Below are 18,640 nucleotides of genomic sequence, written 5' to 3'. Positions count from 1 at the left end.
ACTCTCAATTTTCAAAGAGAGAGAGAGAGAGCGAGAGAATACACCAACTCCGGGAGTGAGAGGTAACAACAAGAGAGTAAATGTTGATAAAGCAAAAGTGAATAGTAAAAAACAGAAACAGAAAATGGTGTGAGGGTGAGAATTTTTTTTATCTCTTCGTGTTGCTATGGTTACAACCACTACTACAGCGAGTAAGCTGACACATCACCCACTCCGAGCAGCAGCATTACAGCGCTATTATTACTTCTCCCACAGCCAGTGGTCCTGAGCTGCTAGGAGCTTGCCCAGCACCCACACTGAGACTGATCAAAGAGACACTAGCAGGGGTGCAAATCTCTGACTTCAGTCTTCTCATCTGAGATTATTTTTTAAAGAAAATTATGTATAATATAAACTTTAACCACAATATAATCAATTTGATAGCGACATGGAATAAAGGCAACAAAAACACAACACAACAAACTTAAAGTTTCACCACATGTCCTTTCATTTACATCCATTTTCCTGTTTAGTTCTGGCCGTTTTTGACTCATTAGATGTGTTTAGAGACGACTATCATCCATTTCCTCTGAGAAACATGAAGCATCACTACAGCTTTTAGAAATACTTTCAGAAATACTCACACACTACATCTCATCATTTGACCATTCTACATATTTGAAGGGAACATTAACTTCCCATTCTGTTACGTTAGCAAACAGACGGCTGCATCTGAATGTTTCACCATCCCATAATTTCAAACCAGAAAAAAAGGCGCTATTAAAATCCAATCTAATAAAATATGCCATAAATATTTAAATATTTTAAGTTCATCAAATGTATTATAACGCATTCAGATAAATATAATTAAAATATTCAAAATGTTTATTAATAATTAAGATCCAAAGGCAATGATAGTTTTGCAGTTGATAGTTACTTAGTTCTGGAACTCTTTTGAAATGTTTTGTTGCTACAGCATTAAAAGGCTAATTCTAAAAGAACAAAAATAAATCTAACAAAAATGTATTTAAACAAAGTTTATGAAGACGACCAGATTTGCATCAGGTGTCATGCGTGGAATAGCAGCACTGAAAAAAGGCTAATTTTAACACAGACACAACGCTTCTTTATTTTCCTTTCCCATGTGTGTGTGTGTGCTCTCCCATCCCCCAGATATATTAGTGTATATAATGTGCATTCTAATGTGCATCCTTTTAGTATTCCGTTACCATGGTTATCTAAAGACCTTTGCACAACCGTGTACACACTCTCTCTCTCTCTCTCTCTTCATTCAGCTTCATGACAATCATTCTTTCATTCCTCAATCCTCACAGTCCCCTCCTTCCCTCTTTCTGCCTCCAGCCACTCATCATGTTGGTGATGCTGGCATTTAAGGATGCAATTCATGCTTTTATATCACGCTGAGACCCTTCAGCCAGGCAAAAGTTCAAAGAAAAAGAGGTTTCTCATAAGGAATAAGTCTCGCCCTGTGAGAATACAGCTCACGTCTACTGGTCTGAAACGATGTTCATCTGTCAAACCTCCAGCTACAAACATATATAAATTGCCAGCAACAAAAGTAGCTGCTTATGTTACCGAAAATATTGGACTGGCCATTCCAAATCCCACATTTCACTGAATGTGGTCTGGACAGCTTAGATCCATGAAAATGATGGTGGAAAAATATCCCTGTACATTTCTTTAAAAACTGAAGTTTTCTGTTAAATGAATGGGTTGAAAGTGATGTTTGTCTGACACAGGAAACAAAGAGGATTTGTACATTTGACTTGGAATGAAATAAATAGAAGCTGGATCTCACTGATGCACAATACATGCACCTTACGTACTGAGGCAGGTAAGTGCACTCATGATGTAGGTGAATTTGGTTGCTGCAACAATTCCAAAATGTCACAGCGCAATTATTCATGACCCATTATTATTCATATGTCAAGTTGCTTCTGGATCCTAGGGGAAACATATTGATGAAAAGTTAAAAATGTAAAAACATTTTAATAAGTCTTTTCCAAAAGGCCAGAATTAAAATATAACAAAATAAACGAATTTATCTTGGAAGCTTTTGAAAGAAGAAGCAGACTCGGTGACCTAGGGGAGAGAATATGGGTGGTAAGACTGGTAGAGATAGGTACTAGGGGATTTGTAGCTAAGAGTTATCAGAATTGGCTGAAAGATCTTGTGGTGGTCAGTGGTTGTGAACAATACATAGTAGTTGGGGGAATGCACTGTAAATGCGGAATGGCTGAGGTGTTTGGTGTTTTAGGTACATGAAGGACTGGGTTGGAGATTGGGGTGTTGTGGTGTGGACATGTTATTGTGTTAAGAGTAATCTTTAGCATAAGCTGAATATGCAGTTTGTGATGTATCATGTATTTCTTATGGAACTGGTGGCACTGAGGATGCATTAACGGTGCCAGTAGGGCTAGCTATAGCCTTAGTCAGCAGGGAGGCAGATATGTGTCTCTACGCAAAAGCATGATATGTCTGTAAAGACAGCTTAGAGGGGATGGGTCTTGGACACCAGACCTCACTCTTGAGCCTTCTAGAGGTGTTGTGGGCTTAATTCAATGAAACACAGACAAAGAAAAATGTATACATAACAACCCCTGAGAGCTTTTGGTGATGTTGTTGTTGCTGGTAGTAAGAGAGTGAACTGGGCCCAATGTGAAGCTCTAATGAACTGGCATAGGACATTCAGCTTCTTGTCCTGTGTATATATACAACCTGTGCTTATCTTGAAATTGAATTTGCATTATAACTTAGTGAGAATGTGAACGGGTATCGTAGTCCTCACCAGCTCCATAGATGACAGAGTATACAATGCGTTTGGTGTGTTCCCTGTCTTCTGAACTCACACCGTCCTCACTCACACCCTTCCTAGAATGAGAGAAAGAGAGAGAGGGACACATACAGTGTTCAATAAGGACATAGTAGACAGCATCGATGGGCCAGAGGGCCCAGTTTGTTTGTGTGTGTATTTGTGTGTGGTAACAGTGAACCAGACTTCAACTTTGTGGTTCTGGGCTACATCAGAGCACCACTAGCATAAAACCAAGAGGCCAGCATTCAGCATCCATTACATCAGATGCCCCATCACACACCACAAATTCCATATACAGCAGTAGTACTGACTAACTCACAAGCAACTTGAAGACAACGTGTCAGCAATAACGTCACACATCATGTGGACAGGGCTGTCACTACCAGTTACTGTAACTATGAGGACAGCACAGATATGAGCATCACACAGATCTGCTTCAATTTCTCTCTCGGTCTCACTTCTTGTCTCATTTCATGTATCCTTAGGCTGACATATGGGCTGGTACTCTCTGACACTATGACCGTTTCTTAGCTCATGTACTACTTGTATAACACCAACAAAAGATTGTAGGACACAGTGTAATGATACTAGGCTAATAATAATAATAATAATAATAATAATAATAATATATGCATAATGCCTTATTCACATTAACAAGCCAACAAACTGTGACCTAATATGCACTTGACCCTTCTCATGCCACCAAACCTGATCAGTTGGGGCATGGAGGACTAAAAGAGTCCACAATTTCTCCTCAGAGTTTGTTTGCATGCATTTGTTCTTTTTATTTAAATGAAAATGTATATTCCAGTGTGAGTTCACTTTTTCATGTGATCAACAACTATGTTAAAATGATCATTAAAATGCAATGCATTTTTAAACTCACCCCCAAGCTACAAGGCCACTCCCTGTTCCTATGTTAAAGAGGATACTTCACCTCTCTGCTTTGCAATAACATCAGCCCTATAACTCTGTTTGTGTCAAAACGTTTGTGAAAATGCAAACCAAGCTGACTGCAAGTTGACCTGTCAAATATCCCCTCAGGGCAGGGCCAGGGGCACACTTAGCAGACAAGGCTTTAACTTGCTTTGTCTTTATAAATGACTCCAAGTTTCATAGCACTATATTACCCTCTTGTGGAGAAGTCCTTAAATGTGAAATATGTGAGAAATAGTGCCCCTTGTGGTGCAATCCCTAATGCTGAGTGAGTGACCATGTATGAGTGAGTGAGTGAGTGAGTGAGTATGCATGTGGCTGAGTGATGAGCCAGGTTTTCATATCTAAAAATGCCTAGCTCGGCTGAACTTCACATTCAACCAGCATGTTGTACACACACAGGGCCGCCTGCTGGACACAGTGGTTTATACAGCACCAAGTCCAACAGTACTGCACTCAGTCTTTGAGGCAGCACCAGTGAAGACCTGTAATAAAGGCCAAATGTGCTCAAATAACTAAATAAAGTGTGACTCACTAACCTGGTCTCCTTCATATCCTGATACCTGTGGCATGCAATGATGTATACTACACTGACTTCTTTATTTCTCCCTATCGCACACTTAAAACCATGTCTCGATAGTATTAAGTAAACAAAACGCTTGTAAAGCCTCCTGGGGGTCACTATGGCAACAGCACCGACAGTGTTTTTGAAGGGATGCTGAGATATAGGCACAAAGTGCTGCTCCACCTTCATTACAGAGCATGCCCAGAACAAACACGCACAGACAGATGACTGAGTGTAAGTATGTGTGTCAATCTCTTTTGTATCTGATCGAATGCATGCATGTACACAAGTGTCTGTAATAACCTACATATGTAAATCAATGTATCAGAAATAACATTCTGTCAAATATATATATATATATATATATATATATATATATATATATATATATATATATATATATATATATATATATAACATGTATGTATCATTTAAACAACCTGGGCTGGTTTTATTGACTTTCAAAGTCAATGCAACGAATAAACATCCTCCAAAAGGAGCATAAATGGCTGATATTAAAATTTGAACTAAAAAAATAATGGCAATAAATAAAGGCAAATGTAAATTGTATTACTTTTTTTCCCCCAAATATGTTAAATTGTCAGGATCGCGGGGCGGACTGACGGAGGCGGTGGCACTTGCTAAAACACAGTATTTAGAAGGAGACCTAGACAGAGACTTGAACAGAGAGACCATAAGGGGAGAGAAAATAAGAGACCTGGACAAGAAGAGCTAAACAGACAACGAGACATGAGGAGACAGATATAAAGAGAGCTAGACTTAATAAAGATACAAACAGACTTGAGACAAGGGGAGCGATAGAAACAAGGCAAGGGAACGAGCGACAGGCAAGACAGACAGACAGACTGGGGGGAGTGAAACGAAGGTAGAGAGCAAACCGAAATGAGGAACAGACGAGACAAACAGACTTGTGAGGAAAATGACGCCGGTGGAACAGCAGGGACGAACGGACGGACTTGGTAACAACACGACAATAGTGGAATGTCCGACAATAGGAAGTGACACAAAGGAACTTAAATACACACATGGACCTGAGACTGATAACGAGGGGGCAGGTTTACAAATAACACTGACGAGGACACTGACGAAGAGGAGGAACTAAGGCGGAGACAGGAACAACAACAAAGAGCCATGTGCTATGTGAGCACATGGTGAAAACAACAGACAAGACAGGGCCAGGGCTAGACATAAATACAGCATGTAAACAGTTAGCATGTGAGCATGGAAACATCTAAAACGGTCTCCTCCACAGATGATAGTTACTCATTTTCACTTAGAAAATCAAAATATCATTTGACAAGGCACACTCAAACGTTTCCATACCAGGTGTAAAGCTATTGACGATAGCTGATATTCATTCATTCATTCATTCATTATCTGTATGCGCTTCTCCAGTTCAGGGTCGCGGTGGGTCCAGTGCCTACCTGGAATCATTGGGCGCAAGGTGGGAATACACCCTGGAGACTACACCATGTGAACGATCCAACTCTGTTGATGATTTGCTGAATAGTTTTAATACAAAAATTGTCAGTGTAATGGATGAGATTGCGCCAGTTAAAATGAAGGCCTTGTCTTGCAAACAGAAAGCACCATGGAGAAATGCTTCTGTTGTTCAAATCCAAAAGAGGGAGTGTCGCAAGGCAGAACGCAGATGGCGTAAAACAAGTCTTCATATTCACAAAGAAATCTACGTCAATACAACGCGACAATATGCAAAACACGACAATCCTATTTCTCTAGTATCATCAACAATAACACTAACAACAGCAAAATCCTCTTCACCGTGGTCGACAGACTTACTAACTCACCCACACCAATGGCCCCTGAATTAGTATCAACTGAGAGATGTAATGAGTTTGCATTCTTTTTTAACACTAAAATCCAGAATATCAGACAAGCGATTAGTACATCTATATCCAACAATGAGTCTGTACCCTCTCCATCACCTCATAAAAACTCCTTAGTTAAAATGTCAGAGTTCAGTACTGTTGATAGTAATATTTTAACTGACACAGTTAATCATCTCAAATCATCCACTTGCAGTCTTGACACACTACCAACCAATTTTTTAAAGAGTGTGTTTCACACTATAGCAACAGACATACTCCACATTGTAAACACCTCACTCATGTCGGGGGTTTTTCCGAGCTCACTAAAAACTGCAGTTGTAAAGCCTCTTCTAAAAAAGAAAAATTTAGAATCTTCTCTGATAAGTAACTACAGGCCAATTTCTAATCTACCGTTCATGGGCAAAATCATTGAGAAAATAGTTTTCAGGCAAATCACTGGTTTCTTGTCCATAAACAGTAGCCTAGACAAATTCCAGTCCGGGTTCCGGTCTAATCACAGCACTGAGACTGCTCTAATCAAGGTAATTAATGACATCCGCTTAAATACAGAGGCTGGAAAGGTATCTCTTCTATTACTTCTTGACCTTAGTGCTGCCTTTGATACCATTGACCATAAGATTCTTATAGATAGACTCGCAAACTGGGTTGGACTCTCAGGAACAGTCCTGAAGTGGTTCATTTCTTACCTGGAAGGCAGGAACTACTTTGTAGAAATAGAAAATAATATTTCAGAGAACATGCCAGTAACCTGTGGTGTCCCCCAGGGCTCTATTCTTGGTCCACTTTTATTTAATTTATATATGCTTCCTCTTGGCCAGATTCTACAGAACTATGGGCTGTCCTATCACAGCTATGCAGATGATACTCAGATTTACATGGCCCTGTCCCCAAACGACTCTGGCCCAGTTGACTTATTAAGCAAGTGCCTTGAACACATCACAAACTGGATGGGACACAATTTTCTGCAGCTGAATAAAGATAAAACTGAGATTATACTATTTGGGAATAGCACTGAGAGACAAAGATTGGCTACGTATCTGGACTCGAGAGCCCTCAAATCTAAAGAACTGGCTCGCAACCTTGGTGTATCAATGGACTCAGATCTCAGTTTTAGTAGTCATATTAAAGCGGTTACTAGATCAGCATTTTACCATCTTAAGAACATCAGTAAGATTAGAGATTTTCTGACTAAACCAGACCTAGAGAAACTTATCCATGCTTTTATTTCTAGCAGGATTGATTACTGTAATGGTCTCTTAGCTGGACTTCCAAAAAAGACCATTAAACAGCTTCAGCTGATTCAAAATGCAGCTGCCAGAGTTCTCACTCGGAGCAAAAGAAGAGATCATATCACCCCCATCCTCAAATCCTTACACTGGATACCAGTCTGTTATAGAATAGACTTTAAGGTGTTATTACTGGTTTATAAATGTCTCAATGGGGTAGGACCAGCGTATTTATCAGATCTGCTACAGAGATATGAGCCGAGCAGAGATCTCAGATCTTTAGGAACTAGTCAGTTAGTCCTGCCTCGGGTCAAAACTAAACATGGAGAGGCAGCATTTAGCTACTATGCCACTTTTAAATGGAACCAGCTGTCTGAGAATATTAGAAGTGCCCCAACGTTAGACACATTTAAATCAAGACTTAAAACTCTCTTGTTTGAGCAGGCTTACAGCTCAGTTTAAAATATTCTGCACTTTTCTGTAACGGCATTTTATTTCTTTTATTTCTTTTCATTTATTGTCATTTTAAATTGTTTTAATCATTTTAATCATTTTACTCTTTTTATGTAATTGTCTTATTGGAATTTATGATTTTACTCTGGCTTTTAATGTAATTTCTTTTTCTGTAAAGCACTTTGAATTGCTTCTGTATGAAAGGTGCTCTATAAATAAACTTGCCTTGCCTTGCCTTGGAGGGGGCGCCAGTCCTTCACAGGGCAACACAGAAACTCACACATTCACTCACACTCACCTGCGGACACATTTGAGTCGCCAATCCACCTACCAACATGTGTTTTTGGACTGTGGGAGGAAACCAGAGCACCCGGAGGAAACCCACACAGACACAGGGAGAACACACCACACTCCTCACAGACAGTCACAGGGAGAACACACCAACTCCTGACAGACAGTCACCCGGAGGAAACCCACACAGACACAGGGAGAACACACCACACTCCTCACAGACAATCACCCAGAGGAAACCCACGCAGACACAGGGAGAACACACCAACACGATAGCTGATATGTTGCTACGATATGTCTTCTTCTACTCCTGCATAAAGCAAATCCAAAACAGTGCACTAATCAGGAAATATTCACGTGGTGAACTGATAGATTCAGGTGGTCAAGTCTAGATTACAGGTATTTACTGTTGGCGGGTGACTCCCTGCTCAGGCATGGCACTAATGTGTGTGTGAGAACTACAACACTGGTAGACCTAAACCTTACCAGTGCAGCGTCAGTACTGTGCTGAGAAAGGCACATTCCAAGTAGTACCATCTCAGGGATGGTCCTACAATAGGCACTCTCCACTGACAGAGATGGGTAGATAAGGTAATAAATAGGTATCGTTGGTATTCATTGTTCACATCTTTAGCTGCCTGCATTTTTATCAGTATCTTTGAGTAAGGAAATAAGTGCCCACCACTGAGAAGCCAGCATGGTGAAGACATCTGCTTCAGGATTCTGGAAGATACACAGGAGCGCAGGGTCAGACGACAGATGAGCCAACAGACGCAGCTCCACCTGACAGAAATCTAAACAGACACACATCAACAGAAATACAGTACATCATTTATGGGTCCTGATATTATAAATCAGTACTAGATTTTAATGTAAAAATCCTATTACAAAATAAATACAAAAACGCACACAAGGAGTGAGAGAGAGAGAGAGAGCAAACAGCATTTACAGAGAGACAGTGAATGAAGAGAGAAAGGGTGACATTAAGGCGAATGAGGAAAATGTGTGTAGGTAGAAACTGTGTGTGTGTGTGTGTGCACGCTACATGGCCCCCACTTTCTGTCAGCATGAACAGTAATCCCCCCAGCAGTCTCTCTGTCACATAAAAGAGAATGAGAGAGAGGATGAGCTCACCATGCAACACCAGCTGAGGGTGTGTGTGATTGTACTGCTGCAGGAAACAGAGCTGACTCACCCTCAATCAAACACACACACACACACACACAAATCCTTGATCCTGAAATAGCTTGTGTATCCTTAACAGGAAGATAATTTTATTGTACAATTTTTAAAATAGTCTGATTTTTTCCACTGGTGTTTTAGAGTGAGAATTGGTGGCTGGGGGAGTGTAGAAAGAGAGAGAGAGAGAGAGAGAGGGGAGAAAGTGAGAGTGACATAGAAAGTGGGGGAAAGAAGAAAAAAAAAAGGCAGGGGCCTGAGACAGTGATGGTTTTTAAACTCTTAAGACCTGAACCCCGAGGTTATTATTTGGTAAAACTGGGCTTGATAATAATAAAAGCATTGGTAATGATTTAAAAAATAATGATGTATTTTTGGGGCGGCAAAATACATCAGGTGCAGCAGGTAGTGTCACTGTCACACAGCTCCAGGGACCTGGAGGCTGTGGGTTTGATTCTCGCTCCGGGTGTCTGTCTGTGAGGAGTGTGGTGTGTTCTCTCTGTGTCTGCGTGGGTTTCCTCCGGGTGACTGTCTGTGAGGAGTGTGGTGTGTTCTCCCTTTGTCTGCGTGGGTTTCCTCCGGGTGCTCCGGTTTCCTCCCACAGTCCAAAACCACACGTTGGTAGGTGGATTGGTGACTCAAAAGTGTCTGTAGGTGTGAGTGTGTGAGTAAATGTGTGTATGTGTGTGTCTGTGTTGCCCTGTGAAGGACTTGCGCCCCCTCCAGGGTGGACCACCGCGACCCTGAACTGGATAAGAGCTTACAGATAATGAATGAATGATGTATTTTGGAGGACAGGGAGAAGTCAGGTGTAGGTCAAGAGATTGTCAAAGGCTGTGAGGATGTGAAAAACAGAAACATAATGAATGGGAAGAAAAAGGAGGATGGGAAAGAGTCAACTGGCCTTGAGTATAGATAAGAACCTTTTCTAAAAAGCATGCAAACCTTTTGAACCTAATAATAAACAATGTCTGAAGAGTTAACCGGAAGCAAAACCTTTTGATTGTAATGGGATTAAACTCAGTCTATGGAGCGTGTGAAAAAGGTGGGGTAATATCCTTATCACCCCTGAATACTGTATAAAAACGAGAGCTTCACAAATGTTTATTTCTATGTCTTCCTAGACCTACACAGGTTAATGTGTCTATACCATAACCTGCTTTCATGAATGCTTTTATGCTATCTCTTTTTAGACTTGCCCGAGATGATGTAATTATACTTTAACCTGTTTAAATAAAGAATGGAACCTCTTTTTTTTATAGAAATTGTGATTTTTAATAAGGCATAGACAAAGCTAAGTGAGGCTTTAAAGGAGAAAGTATTTTTGGCCTGACACTGGCCCCCCCTTCAGGGTGTGTTCCTGCCTTGTTGCCTAGTGAATCTGGGTAGGCTCCAGACCCACCGTGACCCTGAACTGGGTAAACAGATACAGCCAATGAATAATTATTGAGTGTGTATATATATATATACAGGTGCTAGCCATTCCATTCAAAAAGTGAAACTTTTATATTGTACTCATTAATTTGATGATTATAACTGACAACTAATGAAAACCTCAAATTCAATATCTCAGAAAATACTTGCCATTTTTTCTTGCCTGTAATGGGGATCGAACCCATGACCTTCTGGTCCCAAGCCCACTCTTTGACCTTAATGCCATTACTGTCTGCGTTGTTATTAAAAACACAGTAGCTTACATGAAACAGCAGGTTTCAAAACTGACTATAATCTCCATACAAAAGCCATTTGCATGGATTTTCTTTAAGTCCAAATCACAGGGGTGCATCGTTAGAAGCCGTTTCAGGAGAGCACATGTTAGCCTCACATTGATTCATAATCAAAAGATGCTCCAAATATAGATTCATGTGTGTCAATATTTCCTGAGGGAGGGTTAAGTAAGCTCACATTATTGGATTAGTTTGTCTTCACTCTGGTTCACATTGGTTTATATCCAGTTATAGATCGTTTATATGGGGGTTCTGCACATACATTGTAAGTGCCTTCATATTTATGTTATAATGTTAGCCTTTCAGGCAGAGTAAATAAATAAATATATAAATTACACTTTATAATCTACTACAAAATGATTTCAGAACTATGTGGTTGCTTTAAATTCACACATTTGGACAAACGTATTGGGATAGATACAGGTACTTTTATGACATCTCATTCCACAATCTATAGGAATTAATATGGACTTGGTCACCCCCCCACAGCTATAACAACTTCCAGTCTTCTGGGAAGGCTGTCTACAAGATTTTGGAGTGTGTCTGTGAGAATACTCTGTCACAAATAAAGGCATGTTTATTTTCTTGGTTTTATACCCCTGTGGCAATAGAACTGAATGAAACACTGGGGAATAGTAGAATAGTTTGTGCCTCACTCCGGGACAAAATAAAAAATAGTAATGTTGTCCCTTGTTCTCCCAAAATAAGCCTTTTTTTTACTTATTGTTATGAATCATGTTCTGAATAAGGTCAAACTAGCTCTGTAACAATCACAGTATATCCACCAACAAAGGAAGCCTAATGCATCTTTTATATATTTGTTATCAAACACAGCAGCAAAATAAGAAATCTTCAAATGTACATACAGATATGTTTTACTTTGGCAAATCTAGATACGTATGTAGCATGACTCCTCTGGTGGCGTAATTAAATAAGTAAGTAAGTTAAATAAGTCTTTGTACAGGGACTGTACTGAAAGCAGCGAAAGACCCTTGCACAGTAAAAGGACCTTTTTAACTACAACACTATACAGCATTGTACAGAGAGAGCGTCTGGTTTAAATCCCCCTCTGACGATGCATTTGAAGACGAAAGAAAACAATCAAAAAATAAAGTGATTTGGACTTGTGGTTATAGAACATATGTTAATTTGAAGGTGTTTATAAGTCGTAGATAGGACTGGTTGACAACACAGGGATTCCCAGTGGTTATATGATAATGTATGGGTAGTGTTTGTACTACCCCTGGCCATGCAGCATAGTTATACAACAAAATGTTCGTGTTTTAAACAAAAACATGAAAATGACAGAAAATTGTGAATTCTGCAAAACAGATGGAACTGAGGTATTTAATGCTGTGCTACAGAAAACTGTATAAAATGATAAATATAAAGTGTATAAAGGCGGCACGGTGGTGATAACCCTAGCTCCAGGGGCCTGGAGGTTGTGGGTTTGATTCCCGCTCCGGGTGACTGTCTGTGAGGAGTGTGGGGTGTTCTTTCTGTGTCTGCGTGGGTTTCCTCCGGGTGACTGTCTGTGAGGAGTGTGGTGTGTTCTCCCTGTGTCTGCGTGGGTTTCCTCCGGGTGACTGTCTGTGAGGAGTGTGGTGTGTTCTCCCTGTGTCTGCGTGGGTTTCCTCCGGGTGACTGTCTGTGAGGAGTGTGGTGTGTTCTCCCTGTGTCTGCGTGGGTTTCCTCCGGGTGACTGTCTGTGAGGAGTGTGGTGTGTTCTCCCTGTGTCTGCGTGGGTTTCCTCCGGGTGATTGTCTGTGAGGAGTGTGGTGTGTTCTCCCTGTGTCTGCGTGGGTTTCCTCCGGGTGACTGTCTGTGAGGAGTGTGGTGTGTTCTCCCTGTGTCTGCGTGGGTTTCCTCCGGGTGACTGTCTGTGAGGAGTGTGGTGTGTTCTTCCTGTGTCTGTGTGGGTTTCCTCCGGGTGACTGTCTGTGAGGAGTGTGGTGTGTTCTTCCTGTGTCTGCGTGGGTTTCCTCTGGGTGACTGTCTGCGAGGAGTGTGGTGTGTTCTCTCTGTGTCTGTGTGGGTTTCCTCCGGGTGCTCCGGTTTCCGCCCACAGTCCAAAAACACACGTTGGTAGGTGGATTAGCAACCCAAAAGTGTCCGTAGGTGTGAGTGAATGTGTGAGTGTGTGTGTGTTGCCCTGTGAAGGATTGGTGCCCCCTCCAGGGTGTATTCCCACCTTGTGCCCAATGATTCCAGGTAGGCTCTGGACCCACTGCGACCCTGAACTGGATAAGGGTTACAGATAATGAATGAATGATATAAAGTTAAACTCTAGGTTTACTCTTCCTTAAGTTTCTTTCTGCCTGTCTATTCATCTATTTATCCATCTTCGAATCTGAATCCAACTTATTTTGTTGTGAAACAGCCGGTTGCAGCACATGTGGTTCTAATACTGAAGTGTGCTATCAGAAACGAGACAGTAATGTAATCACTGAAGCCTCTAAATGAGCATTTGAGAGCGAGATGGCCTCTTCTATGACCGAGGCTAAATATCTCTAAATGGCATTAACATTCAGTAAGAATAGCCTGGCAGCTGATTCTGGGTCAGTTCTGTGCCTCTAACTCACATTGACCAGGGCGTGATTATCCTGGCACACTTTGATTATAGGACATTCATGTCTGCTCTTTCCACAGGGACTTTATGCAGCACAGGAAAACATCTTTGTTGACAGTTTTGAGAGGCTTTTCGAGAAGCCTTTAAGGGAGTTTTATTTACAGGCTCAGCAGCAGCACCATCAGCATGCCCAGAGAGGATCGTTTTAAGGAAAGTATAAAAGATACAGTGAAGGATTGTGGAGTAATCTGATTTCTTTCAGGAGGAATGGCTAGGAGTTTAGTCTGTAATATAGAGGTCACCAGATGTACAGGGAAAGAGGGATGGCTTTGCCCTTATTTTAGCCTTGATCTCGCTCACTCTCTCTCACTCTTTGTTCTCCTGGTAACAGCAGGACACATCACCCAATCTAATGTGACAAGGCGACTAAAGGACAGAAACTTTCACCATGTCTCTCACTCAGACACACATTCAAATCGGAAAGAACAAACACAGGCCAAATCGACTGGACACTATTTATCTGGATGTCCTTGAGCTCACTTTATAACATCAAAAAGACCCCATTTAAATAAGTCGCCCCTCTTTGAACCCAATTTCACCTCGTAGTTTCATGTGATTTATATCAGTATGTAAACTGATAAGAGTATTTACTTATTTGTACCTCTTTAAAGATGTCTCTTGTTACATTGCTAAGAAGTATGATAATGCTAATGGTTATTATATAAATGTTAAAAGGACCTTAGCTAGTGGTAGGAGAATAGGCCTTCACCATATCTGTTAAACTAATCCTAATTAAATTTCAATATAACAGACTGGTTCCTTCCTGAGTTTCCCACCTGCAGACAGGAAAGTCCAGCCGTCCTGGGGTATGAACATGGAGCGTGGATGTACAGTCACAAGCTCCGTCTCCTTTCCTGCAGACAGTGAACGTGAAAAAACAGGAGGTTGGTGGTTGAACAGACACCATAAAAGCACTACAACATCAACAAAACACAATGGGTCAGAGCCAGGGTTCAAACAAGTCATTCATTCATAACTTAAAATAAAAAGTGTCCATAGGTGTGAGTGTGTGTCACCCTGTGAAGGACTGGCGCCCCCTCCAGGGTGTGCTCCCACCTTGGGCCCAGTGATTCTGGGTAGGCTCTGGACCCACCGCGACCCTGAACTGGATAAGCGCTTACAGACTAATAATTTAAAATTGTTGATGATTGTTATAAAATTAGTCTTATTTCCTATGTGTAATAATGCTTCCCTCCAACCTCACAAACATATTTAGAATTATATTAAATCGTACAGATGCCAATGGTGGTGTTTGAAAGTTTGTGAAACCTGTAGAATGTCCCACATGCTCCTAAAACTTCATCAGATTTACACAACTCTTAAAAAAGCCATCTGTAATATATTTACTGTACTCAGCCACAAATGCCCAGTGTGTTTTATCATGGATTAAAGAAGCTAAGCTGAAGCGATGGTGTCTCTGAGAGCAGCGCAGGAAAAAGTACATTCTCTTTGAGAAGTGCACAGCCAGATCGGAGCTCTATTGGTGCTATCCCACCCTCTGCCCAATCAAATTACAGTCCGAACCCACTGGGTTGCCAGGTACACACAATAGCTGACACAAACAGCGTCCTTCGGCCATAAAATGACCAAGTTAGGAGATAATACTAGATTTTCTGAGACCTAAAATGCCTCAGTGCCCTTCTAAAATCTCCATGACATGAGATGGAGTAAAACAAGAGGAAATACTGTCCATAGCTGTGTCTATTTAAAGTTGAACGGAGATTGCAAGTAAGAATCTGGCAAATATCGTCAATAAAACTCATAGACGGACCCATTTAAGGTGGAACTTAGATCCATAAAATGACATTTATCATTGAAGGGAGGTTAATTAGTAAGATATCACCAGCTTCATCTAGTGTAAACCTTTAAGGATTTAGAGAGTAAAGGTTTGTAAATGCAGGAAAAAAGGCAGAGGCTGTTTCAATTCTTGCCTTTTTCTAGCGAAGATTTGTTAGTGAAATGATGCACATCTTTGTAAATATTATTCACAATACTTTTAGCTTTTACAGTCCAAAGTTTTCAACACATTTTGTTCTCATTGTGTAGAATCAGTTTTCCTCAAACTGGAATTGTGGTTGAGCTTTGTGTATGTGGAGGATGAGGAGGAGGCAGACAGGTCTATCTCCACTGTTAGAAACTGTACTGTAGGTCACATTTTAAATGCTTGGTGTCAGTATTAAAAAGCGCCTTTAAAATAGACATGGAGAACCAAAACAAACAAATGAGACAAATATATTAGACTTGGTCATTTATTTTTGGTGTAAAATTATCCAATATTTTATCTGTGATTGGCAAAAGTATGTCAAGCCTTGTTTTCAGGATCTGGTGACACCTTCTTGTGAAGCAGATCAAAGACTTGACTTATTCCTTTAGAATTTAATGGTATACATTCATTGTTCCATCAATAACAGCAAGCCATTCTTACCCAGATGCAGCAAAAAAACGCCTAACTCTTGATACTACCATCACCATGTTTCACAGATGATATGACGTTTTATAATGGAATGCAGTGTTTTTAGTCTCATCTACAACACCTCGTTCCAATACACAGTGGAACCTCTACTAACGAACTTTCCAAGATACGAACCGGGCATTTGAATATTTTCTGCCTCCACCAATGAACCACGACTCTAGAAACGAACCCGAGGCTCCTCCGAGCCGGCGGCTGGAAATGGCCCCTGACCCCAATAGGCGAGTCTCCCAGTGCCCAGACTTGAGTGAGCTTTTAAGATTAGCACATTGTAGCTTTAGCAATTTAGCATTAGCGTAAATAGCAGACATCGAAATTCGTGCTAAGTTAAGCCGTATCTACGCTTCGTCTCCCCACATTCACCGCCTACTCTCCGTTATTCCACCCACCCCCACCTCCCGTCATACAGCCAGTGCCTGTGTTACTCCTCCAGCCAGTCGTCACGTCTTCAAGGTAGCGATGTGTAACCACTTACAACTTTATTCTTTCTTTTTTATAACTGTTACCACTGTATTTCTCTTTTATTTTTATTAATGCTACATGTACATGGCTGGAACGCATTAATTGCTTTTCCATTATTTTAAATGGTGAAAATTGACTCGAGAAACAAACTTTTCCACTTACGAACCGGGTCACGGAACGGATCAAGTTCGTAGGTAGAGGTTCCACGGTACTTCTAGTTTGTCCATTTGCAGCAGTTTTTCTTTGCATCCCTCCCATGCGCAATGTTGTTCAGTGTTCTCCTGACAGTGGACTCGCAAACGTTAACATTAGCCAATGTGAGAAAAGCTTTTAGTGGCTTAGAATTTACCTTGGGGTCATTTGTGACCTCATAGACTTTTACACACCTTGCCCTTGGTGTATTTGTTGGTCGACCACTTCTGGGGATGGTGTTAATATTATTGAATTTCTTCCATTTGTACACAATTTGCCTGACTGTGGATTGGTGGAGGAACATGCACTGACATTTCCAACTAAGTAAACATATATTTTCTTATACTATACCTACGTGGAGTCTGTGCAAAAATAAACAACTGGCATTGTTTTATTTAAACCAGTTTAGGAACATTATGTTGAAGAATGCATTGCCAAAATACTGTTTGTGTCTGTTCCTGAACAGAACAAACAGACACAACTCAAAGAGGGAGAGAGGGCAGCAATGGCACTGCATGGAGAGATTGATGAGTGTTTGCAACGACAAACTCTGCACTGTTGCATCACATCAATGCCTCTGAGACAATGATATAGGGTTGCCATAAAAGACAGGGTAATATGAAAGGCAAAGAGAATCACAGAGTGGAGGGATGAGAAAGAGCAAAGAGGAGATAAACGTTTTCCAAGGGTAAGAACAAAGAAGACTGAGGTCACTGAGGTGCTAAAGAAACAAAAAAAGGGGAGAGAAACTGAAATTGAGCTAAATTGAGCTTTGTGAGAATACAGACTCTTTCATTATAAATTCAGAAAAATATCTGCCGTTTTACCCGAGCATATTTATTGTTTATGTAAAGCTATTCTTAATTTCATGTGGCACGGTGGCTCAGCAGGTAGTGTCGCAGTCACACAGCTCCAGGGACCTGCTCCAGGTGACTGTCTGTGAGGAGTGTGGTGTGTTCTCCCTGTGTCTGCATGGGTTTCCTCCGGGTGACTGTCTGTGAGGAGTGTGGTGTGTTCTCCCTGTGTCTGCGTGGGTTTCCTCTGGGTGACTGTCTGTGAGGAGTGTGGTGTGTTCTTTCTGTGTCTGCGTGGGTTTCCTCCGGGTGACTGTCTGTGAGGAGTGTGGTGTGTTCTCTCCGTGTCTGCGTGGGTTTTCTCCGGGTGACTGTCTGTGAGGAGTGTGTTGTGTTCTCTCTGTGTCTGCGTGGGTTTCCTCCAGGTGACTGTCTGTGAGGAGTGTGGTGTATTCTCTCTGTGTCTGCATGGGTTTCCTCCAGGTGACTGTCTGTGAGGAGTGTGGTGTGTTCTCTCTGTGTCTGCGTGGGTTTCCTCCGGGTGACTGTCTGTGAGGAGTGTGGTGTGTTCTCTGTGAAGGATTGGTGCCCCCTCCAGGGTGTGTTCCTGGATAAGGGTTACAGATAATGGATGGATGAATGTTGTAAAACCGTTTACCCCAGTGTTATATCATCATTCCTTTTAACAGTGTTCAGGCCACTCTAGCATCTAGAATCTTTTACTATTAAATGCACTTGTAAAACAAGATTTTCTATCATGTCAACACATTATCAGTTTGCAAGTCATAAAACCACTGTTTAACCACTGTCTAAAACTAGGCAGGACAGATTATACTATAAGACTGGAGACATCAAAGCAGGTAGGTGCTGATGAAAATGACTAAAAGGTCTAAAAGCAGAGATGTCTGCATAACAACAAGTCTATCAAAGTGGGCAGATGCATGTGGTCAAGAATGACACCAGATTTTGGAGTAAGGGCAGGCACTGGTGTGGCAAAGTGTTGGCACTAAATATCAGGCCCATGAAGACC

The 18,640-nt window shown here is 41.2% G+C and overlaps 1 protein-coding gene across 2 annotated transcripts in view; it reads right to left on the bottom strand.

The window, feature by feature from the left end:
* The window catches only part of poln (polymerase (DNA directed) nu), a 73,374-nt gene that overhangs the window by 14,905 nt on the left and 39,829 nt on the right, over nt 1-18,640 (bottom strand). For both annotated transcript variants that reach the window (XM_066681672.1, XM_066681673.1), the window contains 3 exons: nt 14,469-14,546; nt 8,840-8,951; nt 2,789-2,871 (listed from right to left, as the gene is read on the bottom strand). In XM_066681672.1, coding sequence (XP_066537769.1) covers nt 2,789-2,871; nt 8,840-8,951; nt 14,469-14,546 — 273 coding nt within the window. The remainder of the gene's footprint in view (nt 1-2,788; nt 2,872-8,839; nt 8,952-14,468; nt 14,547-18,640) is intronic.

This window comes from Hoplias malabaricus, chromosome 9 (assembly GCF_029633855.1).
Source record: "Hoplias malabaricus isolate fHopMal1 chromosome 9, fHopMal1.hap1, whole genome shotgun sequence".
NCBI lineage: Eukaryota > Metazoa > Chordata > Actinopteri > Characiformes > Erythrinidae > Hoplias > Hoplias malabaricus.
The sequence above is the reverse complement of the archived record's forward strand: the minus strand, read 5'-3'. Positions and strand labels throughout refer to the sequence as shown.